Source organism: Furipterus horrens, unplaced genomic scaffold (assembly GCF_987537825.1).
Source record: "Furipterus horrens unplaced genomic scaffold, mFurHor1.1.pri manual_scaffold_3, whole genome shotgun sequence".
In the NCBI taxonomy this organism is placed as follows: domain Eukaryota; kingdom Metazoa; phylum Chordata; class Mammalia; order Chiroptera; family Furipteridae; genus Furipterus; species Furipterus horrens.
The window spans coordinates 7,356,696-7,368,995 of record NW_028327173.1 but is presented as its reverse complement, the minus strand read 5'-3'; the positions used below and the strand labels follow the sequence as shown (position 1 = coordinate 7,368,995).

The following is a 12,300-nucleotide window of genomic DNA, read 5'->3' as shown; positions in this document are numbered from 1 at the left end:
ATTCCGATATGGGAGTGGCTCATGGCACCCCAAAACCATTACGATAGTAACATCAAAGGTCACTCATCACGGAGCATCACAACACATATAATAACAATGAAAACGTTTGGAATATTGTGAGAATTACCAAAAGGGGACACGACCCAAAGAGAGCAATTGCTGTTGGAAAAATGGCACCGACAGACTTGCTAGATGCAGGGTTGCCACAAACCTTCAACCTGTAAAAGCGTGGCGTCTGTGAGCATACTAGAGTGACGTCCATAAAATGAGGTATGTCCATATGTGTCTGTCGATACTTAAATCTGAACAGTTTGTACTGCTATGTCTTCAAGTTCATTCATCTTTTTTCTGTCGTGTGTCACCTGCTATTAATTGAATCCAGTGTATTTTTCATTTCATTTCAATCTCTAGAAGTTTGAGTTTTTTCTATATTCCATGTCCCTACTTAACTTTTTCTACATGCAGAATACAGTTATCATAACAGTTTTAATGTCATTCTCTAAAAATTCTAACATCTGTGTTAGCTCCGGGTCCATTTTGACTGATTATCCTTTTGATTATATGTTGTGTTTTCCTGCCCCTTTGCACACCTGGTACATTTTGAAAGAACGCAGATCCTGTGAATTCTCCTCTGGGTGAATATTTCTGTGTTCCACTGTATCTTCGGCTTTGTTCAGGGACAGAGTTAAGTCACCTGGGAACAAGTCTATCCTTCTATGATTTGTAAGGCAGGCTGAAGCAGTGCTCAGCCTCGGGCGACGGACAGCTCAGCACGGAGACAAGACTTTCTAGACAAGTCCTCCCAATGCTCCTTCCACCCATCATTAGTTTTTCCAGTCTGACTGGGAGGAAGAAGCAGTGTCTCCAGCGCTGGGGGAGCAGCAGGCGCTGTCCCTGAGATCCTCTCGGATGGCTCGGATGGTAGTCTCCTCGCACACACCCCTGATCTGTCCTCTGCTGAACGTTCGCAGGGTCCCCCTGTGGCCCTCCCGCGTTTTCTGCGAAGCGTGCTCCTCCTAGGCATGCTGCCCTGCGCACTCTGGCTGCCTTGGTCCTGGGGCTCCAGCTCTGTGTTCCCCTCTCCCCTCCTGGGGCCATGGCCTGGGAACTTTCTCAGTGAGCTGGGGCAACTGCAGGGCTCACCTCTTGCTTCCCGCCTCTCACGGTCGCTGTCCTTTGTTGCCTGATGTCCAGTGCCTTGAACCTGTTGTCTCCTTGTTTTACCTGGACTTGGGGGTCGTTTCAGGTAAGAGGGTGAATCTGGTTCCTGGCACTACATGTTGGCCAGAAGCACAGCTCCAGTTCCCTTGTTTTTATTTCCTTTGATGAACCTCAATTCCTCTAAATGATGGTCAGGTGATGTCTTGTTGTTTTTAATTTTAGCGAGATGGGGAACCATGGGTTCCTCCACACTACCTTGACTAAGTTTTCTAAGTTACTGATGAACTAGCTACTATATTCAGAATCCTGCTCCCAAGAAAAATTAGTGACACAAATATAGGTAGAAACAATTACTTTTGTAGAATGACTTCTTGGAGGCCCTAACGAGATACTTCTGCCAAAGCACGGAAGTTTTTAGAACACCTAACGCCTGGATCTGGTTGGGTGTTCAGCAAGAACACAAGAAGATAAACAAGCTCTAACCTCCCCCGGCCCCTTACCTGTACGTCCTGTATGCTGAGTTCAAGCATGTGACTGGTTGCCAGCTGTGTGTAGTGAACATTGATTCCCGTAAGACTTGCAAAGACCAGTTCTTCTGGGACTTTATTAATTAAGGACAGCCCAATTCCACCTTCTAACTTCACAAGCACCTGAAAGGAAACCAAAATATGGCCCACAGTTTAAAACAGGGCTTGAGGTAGCCAGGAGAGTATAAGGAAGTAAATCGGTTTAAATCCCTCTAGTGCACCTCTGAGCAAATGAAAATCCTTGAGGGTCATGTTATTCACCTTGATGCCTCCAATTCCATCATGTCCCCACCCAACAAGAGCTCTAGAGGGATATGGTAACGCCTGTATCGGAGTACTGATGGCATTCTGCACTTCTTTATAGGAAAATAATTATTAGGCAACCTTTCTTCCTATTTGGGATATAAGCTCTTAAGTTAGACTGAACTATCATAACACCTAACACAGTGCTTTACATACAGGGATTTGATTTTTAAAAATCACTGGGTAAATATCTATTAAGTGTGCTTTCTCATGTTCCTTTTCAAATCTTTCACGTTCTTCTTAACGCCCACGCAGGGAGAGGGGAAAGATGTCAGAATCAGCTGGGGTCCGTCCACCCAAAAAACCCATCTTATTTATTCTCCACCTCTATTCCTCTTTAAATTCAAATAGTGTAGCTTTGTTTACTGCTGTCTTAATTTATCAACACCGGCCACATTCTGTTTTGACTTTAGCTGTCACTTAATTAACATACTCACACATCCATGTTGTGATAACACTGAACACTGTGAAGCCACACCTGCATTTGTAACTCACAGAGGGAGGAAAGGAAGGGGAAGGCCTAAACTGAGAACAGCCCAGAGCAAAATTCTAACCAAATTCACGCTAAAGAAGTGAATCTGCAAGGCTTAAAACTTACCTCCAGCTCCTGCTCTTTGTCTGGATTCTTTAATTTCTGCAGCTCTTGCTCAGTAACAGGAAGTTCATCCATTTCGTATGATGAACGGTCGCTCTTCCGCTGGGAGAAGTCTGTTATCTGAGGTCAAACAGAACAGTGCACTAAGAGGGCTCATACACAGCAAAGCCCCTTCCAGGTCAACCGTGTCGGTCAGAACTCACTATATGCTCAATAACCCTGCGGTCGTCAGTGGTTTCCCCAGCGCTGCTAGGGTAAGATTTATGTAAAATCGAAGCAAACTTATTTTAAGTCTCCAGGGCAGACGCCACACTGTAGACCTTGCAAGCCTCTTACAGTGGGGTTAGGCATCCATTGGTAATTTAGAATTATAGCTCAAGCCAAAATATGCAAACCTCAACTTAATTTTGCCTAAAAGAAGGATGCTTTTTAAAGAGGTACAGTAGTCCCTCTATATTACGGTTCACTTATCGCGGCCTCACTGTATCGCAGGATTTTTTTAAATATTATATTTAATTATTTATTGCGGATTTTTCGCTCTATCGCGGGATTTTGCGGTACTGTATACGTATGTTGTTAAAGTGACGTAGGTTTAGGAGTGTAAAATAAATGTAAGGTTCCTACTTCGCAGGGGGCAGGTCTAGAATGTAATACCCGCGATAAGTGAGGGAATACTGTAATATGGGTTATGATGCACCATCTCAGAGAGCCCCAATTACACTGCATTGTCTTCAATTCTCATACTTATGTTTTATATCATCATATATTCACTTATACTTTAATTCTTCTAACAACTCTGTGAGGTAGATCTTATCCCCACTTCATAAATGAAGACACTGTATCTTCATATGCAGCAAAAATCATTCAATAAATATTCACTGAACTACTAACCACGGGGGGGACACAGTGAGATTCTTTCGTGTCAGTTTTAAGATAAATTAGTACCTGGAGAGCTCTGGTTGGCCCGTCCGGGATGACTCTGATGGATAACATTCCAGAACCAGGCCTCATTTTTTGGTTAATAAATTGTTGTTCAGGTGGAACTGGCCCCAAAAACTCCATGGACGTGTCAGGACCAAGAACAACTTCGGCTCCATCAACCAAACCAGAAAGTCCCCCTTTGGCCTACAATATGGAGTTAACATATGTAAGAAAAGACGACAGTAAAGGCATTGACTTTGACAATTTAACATGTCATTTGAAACAAGTTACCAAATTTAAATTCTCTTTTGAAGAGTCATGTTCGATGTATAGCGAAGCATTAGCTTCCCCCACCCCTGCCCCAGCTTTATGGAGGATGTAAAACAGTAGAATCACTTGGGCAAAACAGAAAATTACGCTGTGTGAATCGAGAGAATTCTGAGTAAGGGAGTTCCATGAATAGAGTACTTTCACATAGTAATAACTTCTAGTCATTAAAAATAGCTTTAAAAAACAAGTGCCAACAGCCCCGTTTCTTTGAGTGTTCCCATTGGGGCTTGCTTAAAAACTGAAACAATCGGAGAATGAAGCAATTATCACCATCACTCAGCTTTCCAATAAGAAGCAAATTCTAGAGTTGAGAAAACTTCCCCAAGCAAGCCTAGGGATGAACACCCAGCCCAAATACCCAAAAGGGGGCGCCTCTTCGGAACCAGGAGGCTGGGAATGCCATCTGAGGCCCCGCTACTCAGGCCTTGGCAGAGAAGGACCTCCTGGCTGCAGGCCCCGCGTAAAACGCAAGTCTACAGGATGACGCCGAGGGGCGAACACAGACGGGGCTGGGGTATCCAGATCCCTTTTGTTAATTTTTAAATAATGAGTAATGAAAAGGATACTTTGAACTGGCTTCACAGGACAGATTTCAACATGGAGAAAGCTTTCGTGACTGTTGTAAGTGCAGGGAGAAAGCGAATACACAACCTTATAAGGGCGGCGTTAGGAAGCGTTATAACCCCTATGATTACTTTATTCAGAATCATACAATTGAAATAAACTTATTTCCCTACCACAAAACACTCTGCTCTGCTGAATACTGTCATTATTGGGTCATTCACAACCAGAGAAATGATAAAATAGATTCGAGAAACAATAAACACCGAAAGGTATTTTCGGGGGGAAACGCTCTAAGAGAGTCGGAATTACATGGGCCTGAGAAACAAACCAGAAGTAAAGTCAGGGTCAGACTCAGAACCCAACATTATAACAAGCCCTCTTTTGCCTCTAGAAGTCTGAATTGTATTGCTAATTGAGAAACACAAATCCATTCCAGATGTGTGTTTCATATAAGTAAGCAGCTTGTCTTTGATGAAAAAAGCTGAGGGCAATAGAGATAAAGAAAATAAATCTCACCAAATAGCACTTGGAGGCTCCTTACAGTTTCGCCCGCTATCCGGGAGAACAATCTCCCATTATAGAAGGACAGCATGCTTTCCACCAGGAACAAACACACCAAGAGTTCTCCGGCCGGGGCCTAATGTCCTAGTGTTGACCTTTTGGGTAAAACCCCGGGTCGAGGCAGAACTGCACGCAGTCACACCCGTTGTTCTGCTACAGCCCAAACCTCTGAGACACCTTCCTATCCCCTCAGCTCAGTTCCACGGTCGCATTCCTGGCCTGAGGTCTAGGGCCGAAAATCAGACTCCTGGTCATTTTCCAAATGGATTTGCTTCTAACGTACTTGGGAGCTCGTCATGGGTAGACTGGCTGAGGAGAGGACAGGGGGAACTGATTGCAGCCATCTTCATTCTGACATCTGCTACAATTAAATGCTTATTGGAGCACAGCTAAGAACGCAGAAATAAACAGAATCAAGAGCCCATGATTACTCACCATCTCTGAGAACACTTTACAAAAGACTCTTGTAGCCATCATACTAACTTCACAGGTCTCAAACTAACCCATCTCACGTAATGGTGGGCTTTTTCAGCTGACATTTTTCTTTCCTTCTTCTTAAAATTACATAAGTAATTTATGTCAAAGAAAAAAAATCCAACTAAGCCAATTATAAAATCCCACCACTCAGAGGCAACCATTCCTCATACATTTCTTATAGGTCACCTTCAACAACATCTCCCATATAAATGCACACAAATGCACAACAAAGTTTCCTGGCTTCCCTAATAAAACGAGATACGACATATTTGCTCTGCAATTAGTTCTCTCCATGAAAACAGCCTGTCACGTGTATCTTGAGACTTGGTTTCAAAGAGGCTCAACCACGGCTAACTGCCCCTGAGGAGGTCAAAGCCAACGGACCTGGACAACCAGCCCGTGCAGCCCGCAGGTGAGTCTCCCGTCGCGGAAACTCCACGTCTGGGTCGTGCTTCGCCTGCGATCAGGCTTCCTTAGCATCAGCGGCTCATACCTGGGATAAAGGAGGAGGCCGTGAGCCCTCTGAGTCACACATTTCAGGCCTGAAGAGTACACCAGGGTCATGGTTTTACTCTTCTTCCTTCCAATACCCCTACCCTTAAAGTCTTAGGGGCAGTGAGCTTGCAGCCCGCGGTAGCTGGGAATCTCAGTGGGGACAGGGGAGTAAAGCAAAATGGAAAGCAACGTAAAGGGGGACACAAGGTAACAGTAATACTTGAAGGAGTCGTTATATATATTTATATATAGTATTCACTATTTATATATACAATCATAGAGGTTCTTGCGTTCTCTCAATGATGAGCTGTTGTGCAGTGTGAGAAGGGTTGTCTGATACATTTAAAAATATTTTCTATAGCCCTTGCTCTGTTTTATCTCCAAGTACATTTATTTACATTGGGTTTTCACTTGTAAGTCATCTAAAGTCCCTCTGGAAATAAATAAGATATTAACTGGAAACAAATACACCGATTTCGGAGAAACCAAAAAACAGGCAAATGCCATAATTTATTCAAAGTTAAGGAGCTGAATTGAGGTGGGGGGAGGTGGAGGGAGGGTATATGGGGACAGAGAAAGAAACATTCACTTTTCATAACATATCCTCACTGCCTGAATTTTAAACATCTCCACGGGCCTACCCATAATAGATTTAAAAAATAAAATAAAATAAAATAAAGGCCCAATGCTCATGCTGGGGAATGCAACAGGTTTCTGTCACTGAGGACAACGGCAAGTTTAAAAATATAAATTCCTACTTCATTTATAGACTCTTGCTTTTTGCCGTAGATTTCCTCCGAGTCTGAATTTGAAAGCAATGAACTTGAATCAAAATTTGCCCAGAAGCCGTGACCAGTGTGGCTCAGCTGGTTGGGCATTGTCCCCACAAAGTGAAAGGTCACTGGTTCAATCCCCACTCAGGGCACAGGTCCCGAGTTGGGGCATGTATAAGAGGCAACCGATGGATGTTTCTCTCCCTCTCCTTCTCTCTCCATTCCCCTCTCTCTAAGAATAAATAAATACAATCTCTTTTTTAAAACACTGCCCAGAAAATTACCTGTTGTCAGTTACTGCGGCAAGCCCGGCGATGTCTAAGACGGCGGACCCCTCGGCGGAGCGGGTGGCCGAGGGCCTACTGGGGTTGTGAGGCACTGACGAGCCCTCGTGGGCCAGCACGCCTGTCCCCGTCATCCTCCACAGCTGAGAGCGCTTCCCGGGCTCCTGCGGGCGACACAGAAGGAGCCACCACGCTCCACGTAAGGGCTGGGCTCTCAGGTAGGAACTAGGCTGAAAGACACCTTCCACGGCACGGAAGTGCTGACTGCAAACTGCCATTGCTTTTAATCCCTGGTTGCACTTAGGATGAAACAGGCTACACTCTGGAACCAAGTAAGCAAAAATTACAAATAATGTAAAATAAAAAAATATTTTCTGAGGAAGCTAGGTCAGGTGAAGTTTAGGCCGATCACCTCCACTAGCTCTTTTGCTATAATAACTGTTCCAAATAGTGACTCTTGGGTGCTCTTACCTCAAAGAGTGAGTCCATTAGACAAAGTATATGGGACAGTCTCAATATCCGATCACTGGCAATCCTCATAATTGCCAGAAATCTTACCCCGCCCCATGCTTATAATGAAAGTATACCAAATTGATATGTTGATTGTATTTGAATATTAAGTTGATGGTATTCCAAAGTTACTAAGTTTGTTGCTGTTAATTCTAAATACTCTATAAAAAGCACTTGGACTTCCAGGTCAATCCATGGAAGTCTGTGCAATCCACTATATTCAAGCAATAATAATAATAATATTTATTGATAATTTACTATGTGCCAGCCACTGTCCCATGGATTTACATGTAGGTAACTCACTTACTCTTCAGCCGATGAGGTACATACTGTTCATTATTCTCACTTCCAAGTGAGAAGTTAAGGCTCAGCGAGAAAAAGAAACTTCTCCCCACGGTCACACAACTAGTAGGGGTGGCCCGCTGGCAGCCCGCCCCCAGAGCTGACGTGCTTAGCTGTTCTAACACAATCCACACGGTTCCACGCCATACCACGCAGTCATTTAGAACACTCTCTGTGGGGACCTACACTCCAACTAGGCCTGCCAGGGTCACACCCACTCCCGCCTGGTGGATGCCCCTCCAGAGCACCAGACACTTCTGGGTACCACAGGCCCATCCACCTGCTGCCTCTGTGCTGGAGAGACTATTTCTGTCGTATATGCTACAAAGTAACAACTAACAAAGTAACATAAAGGCTGACTCATACGCCAGGGTTTGAAACCCAGCCACACCGTTACTAGCCAAGTGACCTTGGACAAGTGACTACACCCCTCAGAGCGCCGGCGTTCTCATCTGTCGAAGGCGGGAAATAAGCTACCTCTTAGGTTTCCTGTGATAAGAGTAATAACTACAAGGCACTTGGCACAGGGTACGGCTTCAGCAAATGTTTACTGTATTGTTACGGTTACATGTCTTTCCGTGGCACTTTATGTCCATTATCTTAGCTGGTCTCACAAACCTGGGAGAAGCAGAAAAATGAGGCTCAGTGAGGACTGTGAATACCAGATAGCATCGACCTCTGAGGGACAGAGCCAGAGCTCAAACCTAGACAGACATGATGCTCTTTCTACTGCGTGCTCCTGCCTCCTGCGTCTGTCACAAGAGACGACACTGAACGGTCTGCATCTGCGATCCCCACGTGCTGACTTCTCTGCTCCCAGAAGAAAGCACTTCTAGCCGCAGCACCACACCACAGGAAGCGGCAGCTCGGTGGTCCTGCAGCAGTTCCCGATCAGGACTCAAAGCACAGAGGCCCAGGTGAAGCCAAGTGTTCTTACAGGGAGTCCTCCGCCGCCTGCAAGCTAGTAAAACCTGCATTTAAGACCCTGCGATGCCCCATTCTCTCTCCGGTCCTCCTCCCCTTTCCCTCACCATCTAGTCCTAAAACCTTCAGATGAGGCTGAAGAAGGCAGAAGGCCGGGGGGCGGGTGAATGCATGTGCCACGGGGAGAGTGCAGGATAAGCCCGAAATACCCTGCTGTGTCAGAAAGTAAGAAAGTGCTCAAGGGATGAGAGGCCTATCCGAAAAGACACAGAAGGTAAAAGCAGCTCCTATTGGCCCAATACGGGAATTGAGCATAAAAATTACTGACAGTAACAAGAACACACTGAATAAGTCAGGAACCCACAGAGACATACATAATGCTAAGGACTGAATTATACCCCACGCCCCCCCATCCTTACGTTGAAGACCATACCTGCAATTGTGATGGTATTTGGGGACAGGGGCCTCTGGGTTATAAATTAGGCTCAGGTGAGGTCGTAAGTGGAAGTAGCACCCTTATGAGAAAAGACACCAAAGGGCTTGCTATCTGGTCCCTCACCCCCTGCCATTTGAGGGCACAACGAGAAGGCACAATTAGTCTACAAGCAAAGAAGAGGACCCTCACCAGGGAGCCGGACTAGCCAGCACCCTCATCTTGGGCTTCCCTGCCTCTGAAACTGTAAGAAATAAATTCCCATTCTGTTGAAGTCATCCAGTCTATTGTATTTTGTTAATGGAAGTTCAAGTTAATGCCTATATAAATAGAAAATCTGATGAGAAACTGGACACTTAGAGTCTCAAAGCACCTCTGCACAAAATATTTACTAAATACAAGGGGAAAAGAGAACCTTCACTTCATGGTGAAGAAGGATGGGAGATGCCCCCTTAAGTAAGGGCTACAGTTCACATCCCCAGTCAGAGGACACATCAAAATCACAGCATCACTTCTACAGACTTTCTGCCAATTTATCTGTAAATCTGAGCTTCTTTCAAACTAAAGAGTAAAAAAAAAAAAACAATCAGCCAAACAGAAACCTAAGATTTCAAACTCTACTCCTGGTCTCCTATTAAAGACCACGGGTCCGTTTCCTAACACCAACTCATGGAACTTTGCATACTTTTAGACGTCTGCGTAACTTATCACCCGCCCTCCTAGGTACCAGTTTTCATCCTCATTAAGGGAAATAACTGTAAGTTATAAAATCTTATTTAAAATGCTTTTTTGCACTTAATTTTTAAAAATCTGGTTTTGTCTGCTTAACAGGTACCTGGCCCTTAGACATCACACATACATTTATTATTTATGTTTTGCTGACCAGGCCATACCTGGTGATCATAACACATGTAATAAATCATCTTATACCTGAGTTAGTTTTCATTCACCGTAATAGCCTCATGAACTTGAATACCCTTTGAAAGTCATCTGACAATATCATTTCCAAGAGTTCTTCCATTTGTTTTCAATTCACTTGAGTCCATCAGATTTGCTACTTTCATCTTCAGATTATTGCTTTTGAAAATTCTCAATAAAAGCCTCAAAAATTGTTTACTTTTGATCACTACGACCAATGGTCTCTTTCCTCATCACCATTCCCAAGTCTTGGTTCTAAAACGTATCCCACACACATGCAGAGCCTTAAATAAGAGCGTGATAACATTTTAAGGAAATCTGAATCATGTGGCTTTGAGCTGGTTACATAAAAATACATGTAGAAATATCGATAGATGGGTAGATGGGTGAACCCTGAAAACATGAGTCTAAGCAAAAGAAGCCACTCATACAAGACAATTCACGTGGAAGTCTTGAGACAGAATGTAGCATAGATTAGTGATTGTTTAGGGCTGGGAGTAAGGGGATATGGGGGTGATAGCTAACAGATACAGAGTGTCTTCTCGGGGTTATGAATATGTTCTAAAACTGAGTGTGGTAATGGCTGCACATGTCTGTGGATATACTATGAACCACTTAATTGCATATTTTAAGTGGGTAATTTGTATAGTATATAAATTATATCCCAGCTAAGCTATTAAAAAATATAAAGCTGAATTAGAAACATATGCATTAAAGCTTCACTTGTGCAAAATTTAAAATAATTTGAATCTACTCCCCCAATTAAAAATTCAATAAGAGTTATGTAACTCCAAAGCCCAATGAATCATAAACAATTTGTGTTACCGCCACACGTATACCACTTCGGGTGATACAAAGCCATGCTTGTCAGCGTTAGGGCCACTTAGGCAGTGAGCAGCCATCCTCTGCCAGGGTGGGTTGTGGGTAATGTGATTTCCATTATGGAAAATCTTCAGAACACATCCCTCAAGTCCATGTGTTTCATGCAGAGCTGGTGAGCTCCTTTCTCTTAAAGTGACTTCTGCACTTCTGTGTTTAGCGTAAACATTTCCCTAAACTGACCTGAAAAGTATGTCAGCATAAAAAGGGAAAAAACTGACAGTTTGATCATTTTTCCATTCAGTTTAGGAAAAAGAAGACTGGGCAGTATTACAAAAGAAAAACAGAGTCATAAAAATGACATCATAAATTTGGAAAAATAAGTCCAAGAATCACATTTTCCAAAAAGGGCATCGAAGATGGCAAGGGCGTGGCCCTCGCAGCGCAGGTGCGGTGGGACTCGGGTCCAGGCTGCGCCCTCCCGCCCCGAGCAAGTCTTTCAGCCAGTCTCTGTCTCTCTGGCTGTGAAATGAGCGGTCAGACTAGAGGACCTGAGTTTCTTGCACACTGAAAATCTTTCATTCTAAACTCCAATCCTAAGCCTGCTTACCTTCTTCTTCAAAATGACCCTTTGTGTCTTTGGTGAGACATCTAAGACGAGCTCTGCACAGGTAACAGCCTTGTTGGAAGCCACAGGCCTTCCTGTCCCCTCCTGTAAACTAGAAATTTTTAAAGAATTATAATTTATACACTTGTGCACACACAGATGTATATACGTATACTCACACATGTATTTAAGGACTCATAAGTAAATGCCTAAAACCTCCACTGTAAGGAAGAGATTGATTTTTAAATCATAGAAAAAAGAGTCCGACTCAGTTGCAGAAAGATCAAGGCTGTGGTGTTTTCCTGCACAGTTCAAAGATTCATTTGTCAGAAGCCACACTCTGACATTTCCCCTCTCCTAATAATTTCAGCGGCTTAACATTCAGATGTAAAAGGACGACTATATATCTTTGGAGGCCAAGAATCAAAAAACAAAGCCAGACGTTCTAAGGGTCCAAGAATTCGCTCTCCTCTCTGCCAGCAGATCAGCGTCACTGCGTCCCCACGTCTCGGTAGGAAGCCAGAAGTCCCTCTGAGATGGAAGGAGAGCAAAGGGCTCACAATCACCTTCTCCAATTCAGTCACGCTGTTCCGCTGCGGCTCAAGAATCCTAAGCTTTATGGAATATTGTAGCCTAACTACACTTCAAGGTATTTCAATGAGATTTTGTTTAGATTATTCTCCTGTTTCCATTAATCTTTATCATTAAAAAATAAATAAATAAATAAAGGGCTGATAAATTCAGAATTAAAAACTG

At 43.7% G+C, this 12,300-nt stretch overlaps 1 protein-coding gene across 1 annotated transcript in view; it reads right to left on the bottom strand.

Annotated features, from left to right (window-relative positions):
- VPS13D (vacuolar protein sorting 13 homolog D) overlaps positions 1-12,300 on the bottom strand; it is a 235,897-nt gene that overhangs the window by 102,503 nt on the left and 121,094 nt on the right. Inside the window, exons 55-60 of the mRNA XM_090268616.1 lie at positions 11,548-11,656; positions 6,992-7,155; positions 5,824-5,932; positions 3,532-3,711; positions 2,590-2,706; positions 1,662-1,811 (exon numbers count right to left, since the gene is read on the bottom strand). Of these exons, the coding sequence (XP_090124742.1) occupies positions 1,662-1,811; positions 2,590-2,706; positions 3,532-3,711; positions 5,824-5,932; positions 6,992-7,155; positions 11,548-11,656 (829 nt within the window). The remainder of the gene's footprint in view (positions 1-1,661; positions 1,812-2,589; positions 2,707-3,531; positions 3,712-5,823; positions 5,933-6,991; positions 7,156-11,547; positions 11,657-12,300) is intronic.